Source organism: Molothrus aeneus, chromosome 1, assembly GCF_037042795.1.
Source record: "Molothrus aeneus isolate 106 chromosome 1, BPBGC_Maene_1.0, whole genome shotgun sequence".
NCBI classification, from domain to species: Eukaryota; Metazoa; Chordata; class Aves; order Passeriformes; family Icteridae; genus Molothrus; species Molothrus aeneus.
In genome coordinates, this window is record NC_089646.1 from 106,473,205 (window position 1) to 106,494,598 (window position 21,394).

Below are 21,394 nucleotides of genomic sequence, written 5' to 3' on the forward strand. Positions count from 1 at the left end.
CTTCCTGGTTTTGTTTGCAAGCATTTCCTAAGTTCTTTATTCTAAGAAGTAGATACAAGACAAAGAGATTACAAAAATGTCTTGTCTGACAACGACTCTTAACTTTAAAAATTCTTCTGGGACGTTATTTTTAATGCTAAACTGAAGCAGCAGTTTTAACCATTTTTGTTATCAAGTACTGTAAGGTTTTTAAGACATACTGCTCACTTGTGGAAGAGTTACAAATTTCATTACCTGGCAAAAGAAAAAAAGAAAAGAAGGATGATAGAATTAATTTATAGCCAAAGTACAATTGCCTGTCATAAAAATATGTCAACAAAACTCAAAATATTACCAGGAAAGGGTGGATAGTGGCTTTTATCTTTTTCCCACTCTGTTTTAATATCTTTTTACTTTCCTGGTTTGGTTTTATTATTCTGAAAATGAATCAAGAGTACAGCTGAACACAGGTTAGTCGTTACAGCATTAGAGTTTCCCACAAGGCAGTATCAGAATGATTTTTTTTTTCTTTGTGTCGCAAACATAAATGAGTAGACTAAGATATCTGCTCTCTGATTGGGGTATTTCATTAGCTGAGTATCTTCTGAAGAACTGCTTGGTGGTTTCAGTGTCAGTCATTTCCTCTAAATGTTCTGCATGCGTCTGGAAATCTTCCATGCTTAAATACGAAAAGTCGCATTCTTAAAATCTTAACTTTTAAAAGAGAAAATAATTGTTTTTCTTACAGCAGAATACCAATTCTGGAGTGTTAGTAATTTCTTCATATTGCAGGTAATTCAGGGTGGTAGTTCTACTGTTCAGTATGTGTTTAATGTGGGGGAAAGAAGGATGATAAAGATGAGACATTTACTTGTGAATCCTTTTGGAGTGTTCATCTTTGCTATACATTTATTTCCTAGCATGTCTATTTCAGTAAAACATGGAAGTAGTTTAGTAGCTACTTCAATTTTTCTAGCTAGACATGTTCTAGACTGATTGAATCCTTGTCATAGCCACACGCACAGAAAAATTCTGCTAAAAGCTCATGAAGTTGATCTCCTATCGAACTTCACTTCATATGTGTAGATGCCTTGCAACACACAGGCTTTCCAAGCATGGTGTGGAGGAATTGGGTATTTAAGACTTCAAGAAATCAAGTTAGATCTAAGATCCAATAATAAATTTTGAGGGAGGGAGGGGGAATACAATTAGGCAGCTATATACTCCAGGAAAGCACTCTGAGATTTAAGCTATGTGGCAAGGTCAGCTGGCTCTCATGAACAACAGTGAAACTGCTGAATTTTGTTTTGGGGCTTCAGTATGGCTAGCAGAAGAAAAGCCACTGGTATTACTTAGTAATAGTGCCACAGTGTGTTTTCTGCAGTACCTGGACACGAAATAAAGCTAAACCAGTGATGGATGCACATGCTATGAAGATATTTGCATGGATAATAAAGTTTTGCATTTTTGTACTACTGACATTCAAACATTCAGTAAAAGCCCTTGCAAATGCTAATGAATTTGATCCCACAACCGAGCAAAGACATGACAGCCAACGTTTTTCAAATTTAAGCATTTTAAATTAGACAGCAAAGTGTTTTTAGAACCCATGATAAAAATGATCAGATTTTTACAACTGTAGAATACTTACAGCTCTCTGCAAGTGGCGTCATTACTCATACAAAATATAAGAATTTGTGGAAGGCACATGGTTTTTCCCAGCAGTGTGGAAAGAAAAGCTTCATCCTGTTAAAGTTAATTGCCAAACTCTCATTCTCATTCAGGGAGTCTGTATTTAGTTCCTGGGTTCTGGGGAAACAGCAGCCGGTGATGTGTTGCTGAAGCTGCTGCTAAGAGTTTTGAAACTGATTTCAGTGAGAGTTTTGAACTTATCCCTGAGGATTGGATCATTACAGGTAACTGCTCTGGTAAGCCACTGTATGTATACTTATTTACATCGTATCAGTTTTCAGCCGCAGAGTGCACAAAAAGGAGAACAGCAACAAGGAAGTCGACCATGCCTTTCCTCAGCAAAAAGTATCAATGTATAAATAGGGAGGGACCAACGGCTTGCTGAATTGCAACGATGTCAGATAAACAAGGATGAAATTTAAAAGTAGTTTAAATTCTCATTATGATATGTACACAGGTTGGAGAAAAAAAATTAGAAAAAGTCGTATATAATGCTAGCAAGCAAAACACATCAGGAAGGGAGGGAGGGAAGCAAGAGGGGAACCTCAAATCAGCCCTCCTGACCTCCATAGATAAGGATCATGTTGCTTAAAGAAGAACTTGCATTTTAAAATACGAGCATGAAAAAGCAGTATATTTCTTAACAAGAACTCTGCTGGAGTTCTGCTTTAAGAGAACCTTAGGAAAACTATATTTATCCAGTATCAAAAGCTTTTTATTTTTTCCCCTCCTGAGAAAAATTTTTTTGGGTGCTTATTGGATTTTTGATCCATCCTATTTTAACTCCTTATGAATCTCACCCTTTTGGATAACTTTGGCAGACACAACTTCCTTCCCAGACTGACCTGACCTGGACATCCACCATGCACAACAGCACCGCCGAAATTCCGCACGCGGCTGAGACGCGTAACGAGACTTGGCTCATCCAGTCGCCGAGCTCCGAGTTCTCCCTGGGTGTGTTGGTGCTGCTGGCTTTCCTCATGGTGTTGCTGTGTCTGCTGACCATCCTTGGCAACATGCTGGTGATCCTTGCTTTCATTATGGACAGGAACCTCAGGCATCGGAGTAACTATTTCTTTCTGAATCTTGCTGTTTCTGACTTTGCAGTGGGTAAGTGAGAGCTGTGGAGCCATGTGCCAATTGTGCTGTAGGACTCTTAGGAGAAGCACTGGTGTTTGTTTTCTATGTGTTTTCTTCTGAGAGAACTATTTCCCAGCTGAGTCTGGGGGAAGGATGGGGAATGGTGGAAGCTGCATGAAGTGTTTTAGCAGGCTATTATTTTTTAGAAAATAAAGGATGCTTTGTTTAGCGTTTCAGGATAAAATACTACTATGGGAATGCATGGATAACAAAGAATGGGAGCTGTTTGTGAAGAGTTTTGGCTGAAATTTAGATAGTCTGATCAAATACAGCCTATATTGTCTGGCAGCTCTTGCATACATGATCAATATCTTCTCTTTCAGTCTGCTATCACACAATACAGATCATCGCCTAACGTTTGTGACTAAATAGCGATGAATGCTATTTTTAAGCATTTTGCTGTACATGCTCTATGTAGAGTAATAACTTAGGAATATGTGTTTGTATAGGCAAATAAAAAATTACAAATAAAGCAATTTCTAAGAAGTTTGACGCTACATGTATATTTATACATAGGGACACATTTAGTTTTGAAACTTGTACTGAGAAAAAGTACAATTAAAACAGTAGTGTGATGTTTAGTTGGAGACTGAACTATTGCAATATTCTGTGAATTGTTGGGTGTTTTTGCAAAAAGCCTTGGTTAAATTATTGTGTGTGTAGAATGATGGTTTTAAATAGTTTTGGCTGTTTAATGAAATCTGTATTCTGACTTATCACAAAAAAAATTTTTAAGTACACTTTTAAGAAGTATAGTGAAAGAGGAGAAGAAACTTTTTCTAAAAACTTTTTTGCCAGTGCCAGAAGTTCTGTCAGGGGCACAGCTTCTTATAGTCCTATCCTTGTGATGTCCATATCTCCTTGCAGAATGTTTTGATACCTCCCTGCATATGCTTGATGTCTTCTTCCAACTTATTTCTCCCTTGCCGTGCTACAGAGCTCTTGCTGCCTGCTCTCCAGTTACAGTGCACTGTCAAAAAACAGAGCAGTGAGCAGAAAACCAGTGGACAAACTGGCATTCTGTCGTCTGATTCACCATCTGGCATCATACTGAACAAACACCAGCTCTAGCTGAGAACTACAAAGTAAATAACTTCTCTGCCAAAGAAGAAAATACAACTTACTTGGCATTACCTACTTTCCATAATTTTTTGTTTTGTGATATTAATGTTTACCTGAATGTCTAGTTTTTAATTATAAATTTTGTTAAAAGGTATGCCTTTGTCTTAGTTTGACTTTAGAGTCAAACTGATTTGTATTTTTGTAGCTATATAATTTAGATTTGGGGTATGCCTAAATTATCCTTACTTACTTGATCTAAATTGCTAAAAGCTTGCAGAATCATTTGCTTATTCTTTTAACATATCTAATCTAGCTGCTTTTGACATTCAGCAATTTTTTCCTTGTCTCTGTGCTTCAGTCCTCTAGCTGGGTTTGAATAGAGATCTCTTGATTCTTAGTACAAGGAGAACAACAGGAAGATTTTTATGGAAATGGAAACTCTCAAGATACTCTGTTACAGGAGTACACACTATTAAGTAGTAAATCTAAAGTTCAAACCAAATTTTTTTTCCTGATGTGAATGTTAAAATCTATAATGTTTTACTCAAAAGATGTGATGCTAATTGCACTGTAAATGCAGTGATTCCATTTTGTTGCAGCCTTGATGCTGTTCACTGCATTTCTGCATCCCAGTTGACTGCACTGTTAGTTCTTCTTCAGCCTCCCAAGGCTGTGTTGTGATTCTGTGTAGGATGATCACCTCAAAATCCATTAAAAATGAGGTCATATTGGCACTTTCACAACATTTGGATTTAGCAGCCTAAATTTAGGTAGCAGTGGGTGTGGGTTGGTCACTCATGTGTTCCCACAGTCTGTTGAGTTCCCATAGATAATATCCTATCAGCTCACCCCTGAAAAGTGGTTATTATCAAGATTTAAGATGAGGCGAAAGGTTAGGCTGGGTGCATTTAATTAACTATGCTGTTCTTGTCAGCCTTTTGATCATATAGTTTTTAAAATTAGTCCAAAACTCGTATTTCTGTAAGAAGTTAACTTCTGAAACATTTTTTGACACCTATGCCTCTAAGAGGATAGAAACATGGCAATTTGTTATAGAAAACAGTGGATTTCATTGGGGGAAAGATGTTTTTGTTTGTTTGAATTTCAGCAGATAGCACAGAAGAATGTTTACTTCAGCAGGGAGAGTAGTCAGCTGCTCCTTCTTTTAGCAGGTGGTGTTAGTTGGAGAGGTAAAAATGATACATAATAAACATGATACACCTTTCAGAGGGGTATTAATTATAAGAATGTGACTAGTACCTAGTTTGTAGTAAAGGTTCTTTGGTTGCAGGGTAATACAAAGCCATCTATGTGGCAATTCCAGCCAGTATTGATCAATCTTTTATCAGATACTTCTCTGCTCTCATGCAGTGCATTTGGTGTCTTTTCACAGGTGTGTTCTGTATGCCGTTGTACATCCCTTACGCCCTGACAGGGACATGGCACTTGGGAAGGAGCCTGTGCAAGCTCTGGCTGGTCATGGACTATCTCCTCTGCACAGCATCAGTGTTTAACATCGTCCTTATCAGCTATGACCGTTTCCTGTCAGTTACAAAAGCTGTAAGGCTAGCATTTCTATTTATTGCTTTATATATGTTGGGATTTCTATAAAACTCAGATCGTTTCACAGTTGGAACTTTGAGCTAAATGGTGCTTTGTTATTGGTACCATTTTTTAATATAAAAATGACGGTGCTTCAATGTTGCATTAGGACTTAGGACATTGCCTTGCTATGATTTCAATGTTACCTTTGTGCCACCTGCACTAGAAGTTATTTAATTACGCTACGCAGGAGATGGGAAGGTTCAGGTGGGAAAGAGACAGCAGGCATGTGGAGAACTTGGGCTTTGGCCATTAGAAGAGTTGGTGGTGATGAAAACTAGGTTGAGTCAAGGATGTGCTTAGGCTTGGATAGATTTTGTAAGAAGAGCATTTGGAGAGACAATGAGATGGACTGAGTGAAGATCAGAGGGGATCTGAATTACTGCAGGGGGTGATTGACATATGCTGACAATGAGCAGTTGAGTGGAAACTGATCCCTTGAAGCAAAAAGAAGAATGAATCAAAATATGTGGAGAGGTAAGAGATGTTTCTTGAACGTTGTTATTCTTTTGTTTCAGAAGATATCCAAGGAATCAAGTAAGAAATATTATCATTCACCATTTCTAAGCTCTGCTTGGTGCTTGGTCATAGAATCTGAGAATGGTTTGGAAGAGACCTTAAAGATTATCTGGTTCCAACTCCCTGCCATGGGCAAGGACACCTTCCACTAGACCAGGTTGCTCAGAGCTCCATCCAGCCTGGCCTTGAACTCTTTCAGGGATGGGGCATCTACAATGTCTCTGGTCAGCCTGTTCCAGTGCCTCACCATCCTCACAGTAAAGAATTTCTTTCTAATATCTTGTACCTACTCTCTTTTGGTTTAAAGCCATTGCCCCTTGTCCTATCTCTGCTTGCCCTTCAGATCCTGGAAGGCTGCAGTCAGGTCACCCCAAAGCCTTCTCTTCTCCTGGCTGATGAGCCTGCTTGCTTCAATGACATGTTTCATATTAGACTGGGAGGTTCTCATTTGGGAGATGCTGATGCAATACCTAATCACTTTCTCTTCTTCCCTAGTGGTGTGGTTTTTTACAGTTGGTTTTTGCTAGTTTGTTGGTTTTGGTTTTTGGCTTTTTGGGTTTTTTTAAGCTGAAAAGTATAAGAATCCCTGTATTTAAGACATTAACGAAGCTGCAGAGCTCAGAATAAGAATAATGTAAATTAAAAGGGCCTCTGTAACCTAGTTGAGATCCACGTTCTTGTGCCATTGCTGATGGTCTTCATTTATATGATCACATTCCGGTTTTCTTCTTTAGGGCATTAGGATGGAGTGACTCTAGGAACGTGTAACAGGGCTGTTAGGCAAAGAAAAGACACCATGCTTCCTCATAGACTTGGGAGCTACCTCTGCCTCTGCTGCAAAGCTAGCCTGTGGTCAGGTTCCAGTCACTCCAGACTTAATAATTTGTGAAGCTGTGCCCAGCTTCCTGTTTTCTGCCTCTAAATTGAGCTGCTTGTCTTGCACAGAGTGGCAAATTCATTACTGCAGACCTGGAGCTGTGCATGGAGTTAATACGATGCTTTAAGATATAGAGGAGTCTGAATCTTCAGGCTACACATATTTAAAACAGAGAATCCAAACCAATGTGTGTAACCCTGAGCTACTGCTCTGATACTTGCTGGTGAAATAGGGACAATGCCCTTTGTGTGCTGTGTGGCTGTGAGGGTGCCATTCATTATTACTTGTGTATCATGCAGATGCTTTTCTAATGAACAGTATAGGAGGCTGATGAGAAAGGCGGCAGTTCTGAGGAAAGCCTGAGATGCCAAATGTTGAACAGTATAGAGGAAATAAAATTATCCAGCTCTTCATTAACTTATCTTCTTATGGTATGAAAGATGGAGGGGACCAAGAGTATGAATGAGCTATTACAGGGTGGGCTTAGCTCTTGTATTTCCTAACCCTGGATGATTTTATTTTAATTCTTAATGTGCTGTCTGGGTAGACATAAAAGCATCAAGATATTCAGTAGTGGAATGAACTGTTTACAAGGTAAGGCTAACATTAAAATAGAGTGATTCAATAAGTCTGGGGGTGTTATAGTATATATCTGGGATTTTTCTGCTATGGCAAGAGGAAACAGTATGAGAAATTATATTGTCTGGTGTTTGCAGTCTCACATGGCAACCTGTCTAATATAGAAGGCTTCTTCTTTTGCTGGGCATGTAGGAACTCCCACAGCTGCTTTCACTCTCTGCTGAGACTGGGCTGATGAATCATAAACCAATTTCTTACCAATTCCTTATTGCTGCTTTACTCTTGGTGGAAACAAGCTATGTCCTTTCATACCTGGAAGCCAAATGAAAATTTAGCCATCATAATTTCTGCTCCTCTCCTATGTCCAGTATTAAAATAAATCACAGGGCTGCAACGTAAGGAGAACAAGACTAGCAGTTTTTCAGAACCTTACATAGTGAGGACATTCTAGGTATCTGGGGAAATACAGAACAAATACTATTTTTGGCTTGATTACGCATGTTTTTTTGAGATAATTTCTCCCAAAATGTTGTCTGAATATGTGACATGTCCTTTTCCCCTCACAGGTATCTTACAGAGCCCAGCAGGGAATAACATCCAACCCTGCCATCAAGATGGTGGCCATCTGGCTACTTGCCTTCCTCCTGTACTGCCCAGCCATCCTGTTTTGGGAGCACGTGGCCGGACACAGCGTGGTGCCGGTGGATCAGTGCTACGCCGAGTTCTTCCACAACTGGTACTTCCTCCTGTGTGCATCCACCCTGGAGTTCTTTGTGCCCCTGCTCCTGGTGACCTACTTCAACGTGCACATCTTCCACAACATCCAGCGGCGGCAGCGGCGCGGCAGCGTGCAGGACTGTGAGCCTCCCAGGAGCAGCAGCCTGTCCTGGAGGTTCTGTGGCTTGCCAAGGCCAGGGGCATCATCTCCTTCATCAGAAGCAGAGGACAGTGTTTCATCACTAACGAGGTCATGGAGACCAGTAGCGGTGGCTAATGGTCCATCTCGAACAGAAACCAGTTCTACGGCTCTCAAAAGGAACTTTTCTGCTTCTTTCTGTTCAAGATCTGGATCAAAACTGCAACAGGACAAGAAAATAGCGAAGTCTCTTGCCATAATTGTCTGTGTGTTTGCCATTTGCTGGGCCCCATACTCTTTATTAATGATTATCCATGGGGCCTGCCAAGGAAAGTGCATCCATAAGTCCCTCTATGAAGCAACCTTTTGGCTTTTGTGGATCAATTCCTCTTTGAACCCATTTCTTTATCCTCTCTGTCATATGAGGTTTCGAATGGCTTTTCTGAAGATATTATGTCCCAAAAAGTTTGCAGCATTGAGATCTGGTAACACGCCTTCTATTTAGAGGGGTAAAAGGAATGTCTTACAGATAAGGCTCCTCTGTTATTGAGTGATACCTTTTCATATGTATCGTTGGCATTAATAGAGAAAGAAAACATTTGTTTACTAAATGTTTTCTTTGACATTGTTTAAGAGTGCAGCAGAGTTATGTAGTTGCCCTGATATTGCTAATTTTCAGGATCTCATTTTTGGTTTTACTGGTATGGTCCTAGATTAATTATCCTCTAGTGCATTGAAAAGAATAATAAGCTTCGCTGGATGTCCTCTTGGTTTGTGAGTGTGAGGTATATTTTTTTCTTTCTCTTTTCTTTTTTCTTTCCTTTGTTTAATACATAGAGCTGGCACTGTGAAAGAGCTCTGCTCTTCCTGTCTCCATAGAGAGTCACTGGAGGGAGATACCTGCTCATGTATGTGTTGAATTAAAATTTATGTTCTATTTATGAATATAAAGCTATCAGTGAAGAAGCAATACTACTACATTTTTAAAAGATTGTAAAAATACTCACAGAAGCAGTATATTTTCATTTCATAAACTATTATGAAGACAAGAGAGTGCCCTCTCCTTGTTATAATCCCTACAGTGAACAATACACAAGTGAATGGATTGCCTAACCTGCCATATCTGTCCTTTTCAAGTTTTAATGTAGCTCATACCTGGCATTGCAGGACAAAGTACATGTAAGTTAGTAATTCTGAATGATTTTCAGAGAATGAAATTTTCCATGCTATGAGAATTTTGAGACTGGTTATCAAAAGTGTCAGACACAAATGGCTGTTAGTCTTGTCACCCATGTCTTGTCACCCATACTGTTTTTTCACCTGACAGTGGCTGCCCCTTTGGTCATCTTAAATGACATTTAGTGCCAGATCTGTGCACTATGTGATTACCTGAAAGATAGGCCAGGCTTGGGCACGTGTTCACATTCCTGTTGAATTAGCAGAGTAAGCAATGCTAAGTTCATACTGGATTTATGATTTTGGCTGTCTGTGCAAAAATAGACAATAGCCTCTAGAGTATAAAGCTTTGCAAGTGCAAAGATATTCCATCAAAATGTCTGGAACAAATTTGATCTGACAGAGTGATTTTTATACTAGATCAGTGCTTTGTGTCCTGTTACTGTGACATTATATGGATTTTCTCTGCCACAGAACAAATATCAAACTTGATTTTTTCAATTAGGGAGCAAGGGCCATATTCACTGCTTGAGAATGAAGTTTACAGAGGTCTGGAAGCTGATACAGAGATATCTTAAGCAGTTCTTAACAAACAAATGTCCAGTGCTGAAAGGAGTGAATAGAGGTCTTGGAGGAAGCAATGGAGCTTGATTACACCCCATTCCATGTGCCAAACTTTCTTACCATGTGTTGAGTGTTGCAACTCCCCAGAAGGCTTTCATGGATGGGTAAGTGAGAGTCACTGGCTACATTTTTTTCTCTCCTTTTGTGTAATTTTATTCCTCTTTGTTTATAAATATAATAATGTATGAAATATGGAAAGAGAAATCTGATGCACAGAACAATGAAGAGCAGTAGTGAATTTAAACAGTTTTTGATCTAATTTGAAATTGGCTGTAGGAGTGTTGCCATAACAAAGTACTCCTTTTCAAACACAATTCAAATGCATGGAAGCAGCCTAATTATAGCACAAAAGTTGATGGCTTTGAAGAGCTAGAATGTCTTTCTGTTCAGAGGTCTGGAACTGAAGACTTCTCTTGCCAGTTTTCACACTGCTGGAAGATTATCTTTCACCATTCATTCTTGCTATGCTTCCTTGCCTCATGTGGATCATGTTATGGATTGTGAGCCTGATGGCTAAGAGAGGTGCAGCTTCAGGAGGAGGTCATTGATTCAGCACAGCTGTTTTTACTGTCATGAGCTGTGGTGCTGGCATAGATTTTGTGGGGTTTGTTTTTCTGTGATGCTTAAAACAATCTAAACACACACAGAGTTAAAACATTTATAGAAGAGCTGGTGTACTAAACATCTGTTAAATAGACAAACTGAAGATGGGCCCAAGATAGAAATGTATTTGGGTTGTCTGCTTTCTATCCCTATGCTTTTAATATAAAAATTCAGTTTGCATTTTGTGCTTAAAGAATGTATGGTTCATTTTGGAAAAATAACCTACCAAATTATTGACTAGATAAACTAGATAATCCACGTTTTGCAATGCTGGAAAACTAGTTAGTCAGGGAATTTGCCAGGCAGCACAATCTGCAGTGAACTTGAAACAACATAGCATGGTGAAGCTACTAGAGATCAGTGTTTTTTAGAGTCTGTTTTACACACACAGTGTTCAAACTGTTTTCTCTCAACACTCCTTTGTATTAGATGAATTTGTTGTTGAAAATTTTGCTTCGTGCTTCCAGGGTAAGTCAAGCACTGGGTTGCTGTGCACACCCTGTCTTGGTCAGGGTGGCATCATAAATATTCTCCTTTGTAAATCACAAATCAGATATTTTTCAGGGTTATGGTAAGATACTTATTCAGCATTTGTTCTTATGCCCCCATTCAAGTGGATGTTTCTTGACAAAGGGTTTTCTAACCGAAATCTCTCTAACCAGTCACTCATCCATTTCACTATGTCATGTCCTTGAATTTTCTTCTGTCTTTGCAGATGTTCAGTAGGCCTTCTAAATACATGGTGACAGTAGCTTATATGAGCTTCAACTTTGTGGGCTTCAACTCAAACCACACCAGTTTTTTTCTAATCTGACCCTCTCAGATTTAAAAGAAAAAAAACACTCAATAAATAAAAGTACATGTTGAAAGAAATTGTGTTATCTTTTTTTTATTTCTGAAACAAACATTGAACCCTAATGGTTCTCCTAATGTCCATGTCCTTTATTTTCCAAAAGAAATACCGCATAGATTTCCCCCTGAGTGTCACACAGAGCTATGATTAAAACTTCAACATTTGATTTATTTCCTAGTTACAAAAGCAAATGATTACATTCCCCTTGTCCACTAGTCCAGTAATTTTATCAAAGAAGACAACCAAGTTGCTCAGGCATGATTTACCCTTGATAAGTCCATGCTGACTGTTCCCAGTCACCATCTCCTTCCCCAGGTCCTCAGAAATACCTTTCAAGGGGACTCACTCCATTATTTTCCCAAGGACTAAAGACAATCTGACCTTTTGTCCTTGTGGCAGCATTTGAAAATCATTGCAACATTTGCCTTTCTTCAGTTGTTGGGAATCTCCCTTTATCTCCAAGACCATTCTGAGAGGACAGAAAGTGGCCTTGCAAAGGTGGTATCTGGTTCTCTTGATAGCACAGTGGATAGTTCCATGGACTTTTATGGGTCAAGTCCCCTCAAGTAATCCTGCTTTATTCTTACCTGCTCATGACAGTTCTCATCCTTGAACTCATTCACTAAGCTTGGAGGAAAGGGAGACCTAGTTAGTGAGGAATGGAGCTAAGGAAGCACTGGGTACCTCAGCCTTATCTGCACCTGCTGTCACTGGATTACTGGTCCCACCCAGCAAGCTACCAATATTTTTATTATTCACCATTTTGCTGTTAATGGGGTGGCTGAAGTTCTTCATGTTGTCCTTGATGTCCTTTACAAACATCAACTATAGGCAAGATTTTGTTTTCCTAACATCATTCTCATGTGGCCAGACAACATTTCTAAATATCTCCTTTGTGTTCTGTCCCTCCTTCAAACTCTTTTGTGTTGCCTTTTCACATTGTAGTCTCCAGGGTTAGCCACTGTCATAATACATCTGCTTGTTTTCTTGAGACCAGGGATAGACTATTCTTATGCATGGAGGTTGCTGTCCTTAGAGGCCTGCAGCTTCCTTGAGCTCCTTGACTTTTGGATCTGCTCCCATGGGATTCCCACTAACACTTTCCTAAATCTGCTCACCTGGAGCCCATGGTCAGCACTGCTGCTCTCCTTCCTCATCCCCTTTAGGATCTTGGGTTCCACTACCTCATCATCACTTCGTCTGAGTCTGGCACTGACAGCACATCCCCACACAGCTCCTCTTTACCACTGAGCAGGTGTTTCAGCTGTGCATCACCCCCATTAGCTCATGCAGGACTTGTGTCTGAAAGTTCCCCCTGACAGCCTCCAGGAACCTTGTTCTGCTAGCACCTGATGTGTTGCACTTCCAGCAGATGCCATAAATGCTAAAGTCCTAAATAAGAAGCAGGTTTTGTGATCAGAAGCTTCCTTGAATTGCTTAAAGAAGGCTTCATCACCTCCCTTACCCTGAGCTCTGCAATGTGCTCTCACCATAATGTCACCCATGTCAAGTGTGGCTTGGTGACTGCACAGGAAGATCTAGTACTTCCCCTTTGCTTCCCAGGCTGCAGCTATGCACACACACCTGAGGCAGCTGTGTCTCGTTGCCACATTTTGCCATTCGTGAGGTCTCTTTTTTTTCTGTCATGCTACACTTTTTGCTTTAATGACTCTTTACAACAAAATTCCTTTTGTTCCTCTATATAGTAGCAGAGCACTGCATCTTTCCTCCCCACATTTTGCCCACCCTCTCTTTCCTTGTTTCTTGCCCTGTATCTTCCCAAGTACCTGGCATTATGGCTGCAGCTTGAAATGCTGGTCACTCAGTGTGCTATGGTGCTATAGAGTCAGTGAGCATCAGCCACAGTCATGGCCTACCAAATTCTGTGCACTGCCACCATGGAGTTGTGATGAGGAGGGGGTGTCTTTTCTCACACCTGAAAAGGGCTAAAGGCTTGGTACTTCATGGAGTTAGAGCATATCTAGGATTACTTGGAAGGCGCAGGATTAGGTGTGCCACACCATAAAGACCTCCAAAGTCCAAGTATTTGGTTTGTTCTGCCCAGAACTTCTGGTTAGGGTGAGCTGAAGAGGTATTGGTGATACTTCTGCTGTATGGACCTGTATTACAAATGCTCTTTAAGCAGCAACACTAAGAAATATATCTCTTTTATTAACTGTAAAATTTAAAAAGTGGTATAGCAGCAAGTGCAAAAGTGTCTACATTTCACTGTAAGGGAAATACAATTGTAATAATTTTAATCCTGTTCACCACTGTGGAGGTGAAAATGAGATATGGCTTCAGCACAATTTGATGCGCAAAACCACTCACACATTGCACGTATGCAAACTGCTTGACTGTGAGAAGAGTTGTTCCATGTCCAGGAAAGAAACTAATTGTGAGGTGTCTTTTCTAAGGCCAGTAGGTGCATTCAAATCAAGAAATGTCAGAGAGCCCGGGTCTTGAGTTCTTGTGTTCCATTTTTTTGATATTGTGAATATTTTCTTTTTATGTTTCAGTATTAAGCCCAGTCTGTTAATAGACTTGTCTCAACCTTTTGGATAACTTTGGCAGACACAACTTCCTTCCCAGACTGACCTGACCTGGACATCCACCATGCACAACAGCACCGCCGAAATTCCGCACGCGGCTGAGACGCGTAACGAGACTTGGGCCAGCCAGTCGCCGAGCTCCGAGTTCTCCCTGGGTGTGTTGGTGCTGCTGGCTTTCCTCATGGTGTTGCTGTGTCTGCTGACCATCCTTGGCAACATGCTGGTGATCCTTGCTTTCATTATGGACAGGAACCTCAGGCATCGGAGTAACTATTTCTTTCTGAATCTTGCTGTTTCTGACTTTGCAGTGGGTAAGTGAGAGCTGTGGAGCCATGTGCCAATTGTGCTGTAGGACTCTTAGGAGAAGCACTGGTGTTTGTTTTCTGTGTTTTCTTCTGAGAGAACTATTTCCCAGCTGTGTCTGGGGAAGGATGGGGAATGGTGGAAGCTGCATGAAGTGTTTTAATAGCCAATATGTCTCAAAATATGTTATAATGAGAAATGCATTATTTTTCATACAAATACTTTTGATGTTGCTTCAAAAAAAAAGGAGTGACTATTATATGTGAATACTTCTTGAAGAGGTTGTTTGCTGCAGTTTATGATTTACCATTGTCTTTCCAAATATAAGGTGTTCATCACACACTTCAGAACAGCTGACACATATTTGACAGCTGTGTGTGATACATCCAGGTAAATTAATTGTTTCTCTGCATAGTACAAATGGTTTATGAATGTTATTACACTACAGCAAGACACTTTATCACCGGGACTTTTTACTGGCTTCAGCCTAACACAGGCTATTGATCTGATGGGTTGTTTGATACTAGTTTGACACCCTGCTGGCATCCCTCATCTATATTCCTAATTGGTCCCCTCTTCCCATAGCGTCACTGCAGAACTCCAGGAGAGTTTGTTGCTGGAGCTGCCATAGATCCAGTCCTGGCTGGTGATGCCAAGTGAGGTGACGGTGGAGTGAATGCCTTTTGCAGGCACTCCTCCATGGCTGAAGCCAGGGAAACAGCCCATGTGGCAGAGAAATCCTGAAAAACCATAGTTCTGTGGCAGATGTGCCAGAAAATGTCTTGACTTGAGGCTGGCGAGGAGGTACTTCTGCACACAAAGGCTTTTTCTTCAGGATAGTCACAGAGACCAGTATGCACTGAACTGTGAGAAAGGAAATTGTGGCCGCAGACATACTGCACTTCTGACAATACCATCCCCACAAAATGCTGTTCCTTTGTCAGTGCTGTGTAGGGGAAGTGTATTAGTTTAGCCTTTAAGGTTTTCCTTCATTTATACCATTTATAACATGTGTTGCCTTATTCTGGGACTTGCCCCATGGAGCAGAAAATGATGCATATGATGAAGCCTTTGCTTTCCTGCTAAGGCAGACAATTTGCTGGAGCTGCTATTTCATTGCTCAGGTCTTCTGCAAAAGTCTGTTTCTCCTCATATCTCATAGTTCAGTAAAAAGAGTTAAATATCTACCTTCAGCATCTGTTCTTTGAGGCTGGTGCCTCATGCATTCTTAAATCAGCCAAGAGGAAATGATTGCCATCAGTATTAGATTGGCCTATACAGATTGTAAATCTAAGATTTTGTCTCTGATATTGGCAGGAAGTGCTTTATTTTCTGAAATTGTGGTGGGGTTGGTTGTTTTTTTTTAAATTTATTAAAAGTCTGGAATATTTATGGAGATGTGACTCATGTCTTTTACATCCACCAATTAGTAAAAGTAAGAAGAGCTTCAAATATCAATGCTTAAAACCTGGGGTTTGCCTCTATATTTATATGTATAGCTAGAAGCAGTCATTACTTTTTGACATGGTGCCAAACATCGATCCAATTGAAGTTCATGAGAACATTAGCTGTTATCAGCAACCATGAAAAATGAGCATTTAGTACCACAGTGATGCTGCTTGTATTTAAGGAATATGTTAAAATAAGCCATCAGTATTGAAAGTGCTGTGAGCATTTCCCTGTTGATAACAGTCCAGCAGCTCATTGCCCAGAGTTTTATTGTCAGTAGACCACATCACCCTGGATATGTTTAGTAACTTCTAAGATCTTGATGGACTTGTCAAGAAAGGAGTATTCTGGAGAGTTTTAAATGGATCTTGATGCAATATATAATTTTCTATTTGTCTCTGGTAGATCAGCATTTTCAGGAACATAGAATCAGCTATTGTACCACACTTTTGAAATACTGTTAGTGTTAAATGAAGAAGTTGCTTGATTAAAAATAAAACACAAACATGATTTTCTTAATGAAGTACTTCACTGGAAAGTCTTTTGGACAAAACACAAATTTAACAAACCAAAATAGTTCTGGAGTTATTCTCAAGTAGAGAAGAAGCATGAGATTCTTAAAAATGAGAGGTTCATACTTCTGCTGTGTCTGCTCTATCTCTGGTAGAACACCACACAGACTGCCCAATATGTTGTCTTCAGTTTACAAATGCTAACCAATTTTGCAGGAATAACTGCCATTGGCAACACCTGCAGATGTGTTTGAGGGAAAATTCTAATACAGATGAAAGAATAGAGGAAACAAAATGATGAGGTTACCTATCAGAATGCAACCACAGTGCATATATGCTGCAGCACTAATTTTATACCTTTAGAGTCTAAGTTGGTTAAACTTGGATTTTCTTTCTCAGTAAATCCTTCTTTGCTGAATTGCTTTCAGTTTATTCTCAGCAATCAGCATACATAAATCACACTAAGATCTAAGTCATAGAAAGTCACCATCAGATTTAATGAGAATTTAAGAACTTATGTATATAAATTACATACTCACCTTAATAGATTTGTTGATTTTTTTAACCCAGATACCAAAACAGTGTGTCTCTCTTCTTCCAGGAGTTTGCAATCCCTATGAACCTCATGGTGTTTTTGTGGTTGCTGTCTGCAGGTGTGTTCTGCATGCCCCTCTACATCCCTTACAGCCTGACAGGGAAATGGCACTTGGGAAGAGGCATCTGCAAGCTCTGGCTGGTCATGGACTATCTCCTCTGCACAGCTTCAGTGTTTAACATTGTTCTTATCAGCTATGACCGTTTCCTGTCAGTTACTAAAGCTGTAAGTAACCTGTTTAGAGTTTCTCTGATTTTTTTCCTTGGATGGTTATGTTCACCAACTCTTGCCATGCTGATGAGTATAAGCCCAAATTTAATGAAGATAATACCCCTCAAAAATATACTGGCATGTGGTGATTATTAGATATTTTGTAGCCAGATGGGGTGAATGTTCTACATTGGGCATGCTTCATTGCAGAGCCAGTCAACCAGGAGTTTTCTAACAATTTCTGTTGCAAGCTGCTGTCATGTTACTGCCTGAGGAAAAGTAGTCTAGGGAGTAAAAAGGGTAAGGAAGCTGACTGGTAAAAACAGGGCAGGGAAAGAGGAAATTCAGAGCAAACTGGATTTGGGTTTGGACCTAAAATCAGGCATGAAAGTTAAATATAGTGGAGCTAGGGCAGTAAAATAAAGGACACTGGGGAGGGTGTCTAGACCTGAGATGTGGTCAAAACTGATTCTGGATAAGACCAGGAGCAAGAGCAAACAGGCAGAAAGTGGAAAAAAGGGCAGACTGCAATCACTGCCTCTAGATATGCAGCAATAAACTCCTCTTTGTGTCTGGAGAAGAATCCCAAACCTCAGACACATTCTGTCTCTGCTTTCTGCAGAGAATCCTGCATACCTGGTGTGAGCTTTATGTCTTGGGCCATGCCAGGGGTGGAGGCTAGCATTTCTCACCAGGCACTGTTAGCTCAGGTGGCAGGGAATGTCACAGAGAACTAAAGGTTCCAGCTCTTTTCTGTGTATGAGACTGTCAACAAAACTTCATGCAATAGAATTTCAGTCTTATTTGTGGTAATTAATTTAACTTCATGTAACTGCCTTCTTTTATTTTATTTTATTTTATTTTATTTTATTTTATTTTATTTTATTTTATTTTATTTTATTTTATTTTATTTTATCTTATTTTTTATTTTATTTATTTAAGGAAAAAATCTTGGAAATCAAACACCAAAGTTTTTGGTGTGTAAGAAACTTTATGCTGGAAAGCCAAAGACACAGCATTTACGAATTGCAAAATTCACAGCACCTCTACAAATGCAATTATGACCTATGGACATTTGTATGATAGTTCTAGTGACAGTAACTCAAACTTTTGTTATCAATTGGATGTTTAAGCTTGCAGAATTACACATTCCTCCTGTGAAAGGGATGAATCAGGATGTGAGCCACATTGTATCTATATGTTCTGCAACATATAGTGGAAAATATGTACTGGCTCTGGAGTGGATGTAGAAGGAAGAAAATGGGTGATTTTTTTAGTTTCATCAGCTAAGGGCTGTGGTGCAGGTGTGGTATCTATTCCTTCATCCTTATGAATTTTCTAGCAAGTAATTTTCTTATAGGTATAGATCTATGTGCCACCTTTTTTGTTGAGCACCATGATACATACTGTTATTTGTTTGTAAAATGCTGTAAAAAGTAGTGCAGTTTCCAGTGAGTGGGATTCATGCTCCCCAACAGCTATAAAGTGCTAATTCCTCTGGCACTTCAGACCATAAGTGTCTCAAACAAGGCATACCAAATTACTAGGCACTGATGGATGACCATGTTTCAACCCCTGGACCCGGACCCTGACATTAGCAGTGTCAGGACCCTAATATTACAGTGACATTAACTTGTAGAGAGACAACCCTAAGCTCTGTCAGCATCAATGAAATGAACGTGCTTGAGTGAGCTTCAGCTGATCCGCAGAGCCACATCTCTGTGTTACCAAGCACCTCTTGAGTTCGTCTCTGGCTGCTTCTCTTAGTCCCAAAATGGGTCTCAACAAGTCTGAACTTTTAATGTTTTTTTTCCCTCACAGGTATCTTACAGAGCCCAGCAGGGAATAACATCCAACCCTGCCATCAAGATGGTGGCCATCTGGCTACTTGCCTTCCTCCTGTACTGCCCAGCCATCCTGTTTTGGGAGCACGTGGCCGGACACAGCGTGGTGCCGGTGGATCAGTGCTACGCCGAGTTCTTCCACAACTGGTACTTCCTCCTGTGTGCATCCACCCTGGAGTTCTTTGTGCCCCTGCTCCTGGTGACCTACTTCAACGTGCACATCTTCCACAACATCCAGCGGCGGCAGCGGCGCGGCAGCGTGCAGGACTGTGAGCCTCCCAGGAGCAGCAGCCTGTCCTGGAGGTTCTGTGGCTTGCCAAGGCCAGGGGCATCATCTCCTTCATCAGAAGCAGAGGACAGTGTTTCTTCTTCCATGAGATCAAAGAAAGAGTCTTTGGGAACTGACTGCTCATCTCCATCCACAGACAATTTTGTAACCCCAGGAAATGACTTTTCTGTTTCTTTCTGTGCAAAGACCAGATCAAAACTGCAATGGGACAAGAAAATAGCGAAATCTCTCGCCATAATTGTCTGTGTGTTTGCCATTTGCTGGGCCCCATACTCTTTATTAATGATTATCCGTGGGCCCTGCCAGGGAACTTGTGTCCATAACTTCCTGTATGAAGCAACCTTTTGGCTTTTGTGGATCAATTCTTCATTGAACCCATTTCTTTATCCTCTCTGTCATGTTAAATTTCGAATGTCTTTTCTGAAAATACTATGTCCCAAAAAGTTTGCAACATTGAGATCAGGTTCTTTTTAGAGGTCCAAGAGGAGCTGGATGAAGGATGTAGATAGCCACTGTTTGAAATTAGATTTTGTCTTTTCCAGGAGATTAAACTAGTTGGAGAATTTAAATAAGCCTTCTGTGAAATGTCCTCCTGCAGACAAATGTGCATGGCCAAGGTTTGGGTACTTTTCCCAGCTATTTGAATTGGTCAGTTAAAGGCTATTGTCTCTGTCTGACTTTCCCAAGTAGTCTATCCACATTATCTTAATTTTGATTGCTGAAAATGTTATCTTCAATTGCAGTACCTCTTATATTTGTGTTCACAGGTGATAATAAAGTAAAAAACACAATAAAGTTGTATATTACTCTTAGGGTCAATAGTGTTCTAAAGTTACTATCTTCTCTGTTCTATTTATTTTGAACAATTTGCATTCAGAACCTGATTTTTGTCTATATGAAACACCCAATGAAGTTATGATTTTTGTTGCCAGGCACATAGCAGGATTAATTCCTTTCACTAAAGGTTTTTGGCCATCAGAAGCAAATAGGAGCTACTTTCAAAAACCTGGATATATGTGTTCTCTGCAGAAGGGCATTGCTCACTATCTTTGTTCAGATGCAAGCAGTAGAGAATTCAGGTGTGTAAAGCATTTATGTGGATGTCCAACTATTCTGCAAGAAACCAGCCTTCTTCAGACATAGTTTTGAGAGATCATAGAAAGAGAAGTGTTTGTTCTTACTCCTTGGGGGGAAAAATCCAATTCTGTTTCTGTTACAAGCCTCCAGCTGGAGGCTGTGATAAATGGTATATTTCTTACACACTATGTAAGGCTGTGTTTGTTTTTCTGCATGAGTCAGGAAAATGGCTGGCCTGGATGCTGCCTGTAGTATGTGTGGTGAGAGCTGAGACAGCTTGGAGGTGATCTTCTTTCAATACACACTTTCCATACTGTTAAGGACTATTTACTTGCATGGCTCTGGAATTACCAGGTATTAACTTCCTTAATAAATAAACAGGTGTAACTTTAAAATGTAAATAATTTCTTTTCATCACATGGTCAGTAAGTATAAGTCTAGGAAATAAATGGAATAATGAAAACTAAAGAAATGTGAGAGGTATTTGGTGTCCATTTTATCTTCTGGGTTTTTTTTGGTGTATATTCATATAGTATATTAGTATATTTTACTTAACAGCTTTCTGAATGTTCTTCTAGGCTGAACTACTATTTAATCACCATTATATGTTTTGTTATGCTATATGATAATTTATACTCTTCTACTTATACAAATTAAACATGTATTCAGCAATGTAAAAAGTAATGTCTCTCAAATATGAGAGGAGAACTCTAATATTCAATACAAACAACTTTGAAGAGCAGCTTTTTGCATTTGTTTTAAGATTTTGGCCAGTGAGTTGGGCTTGTAATTACTGCTAGAAGTCAGCATTTGTGCATCTCCAAAGCATGTCAGAACACAAAACACAAGAGCCACTACACCCACCTGTTTTCTTTAAGTGCAGCATGTATCAGTCCTGCACCTGCAAAGATTTTGTCATTCTTTTAAAATACAACTTGTAAAGTCAGTAGCATTGAGCACATGCAAACAGATCCTTCTGTGTCAGCTTTTAGAGCAAATCC

General features: G+C 39.9%; 2 protein-coding genes across 3 annotated transcripts; both read left to right on the top strand.

Annotated features, from left to right (window-relative positions):
• Positions 1 to 2,298: 2,298 nt before the first annotated feature.
• On the top strand, positions 2,299 to 11,582 carry LOC136564507 (histamine H3 receptor-like). Its single transcript, XM_066562516.1, has 3 exons — positions 2,299 to 2,781; positions 5,267 to 5,433; positions 8,017 to 11,582. Exons 1-3 carry the CDS (start codon positions 2,535 to 2,537, stop codon positions 8,809 to 8,811), a joined length of 1,209 nt encoding a protein of 402 aa, XP_066418613.1. The 5' UTR covers positions 2,299 to 2,534; the 3' UTR covers positions 8,812 to 11,582.
• Positions 8,845 to 21,067, top strand: LOC136564497 (histamine H3 receptor-like). 2 transcript variants are annotated; one of them, XM_066562494.1, is made up of 4 exons: positions 8,845 to 10,210; positions 14,137 to 14,425; positions 17,032 to 17,198; positions 19,005 to 21,067. In XM_066562494.1, the coding sequence occupies exons 1-4, from the start codon at positions 10,148 to 10,150 to the stop codon at positions 19,788 to 19,790; spliced, it is 1,305 nt and encodes a 434-aa protein (XP_066418591.1). In that variant the 5' UTR covers positions 8,845 to 10,147; the 3' UTR covers positions 19,791 to 21,067. The 2 variants fall into 2 exon arrangements, with proteins under 2 accessions (XP_066418591.1, XP_066418600.1); XM_066562503.1 differs by having other exon boundaries at positions 10,129 to 10,210; positions 14,082 to 14,425.
• Positions 21,068 to 21,394: the final 327 nt, after the last annotated feature.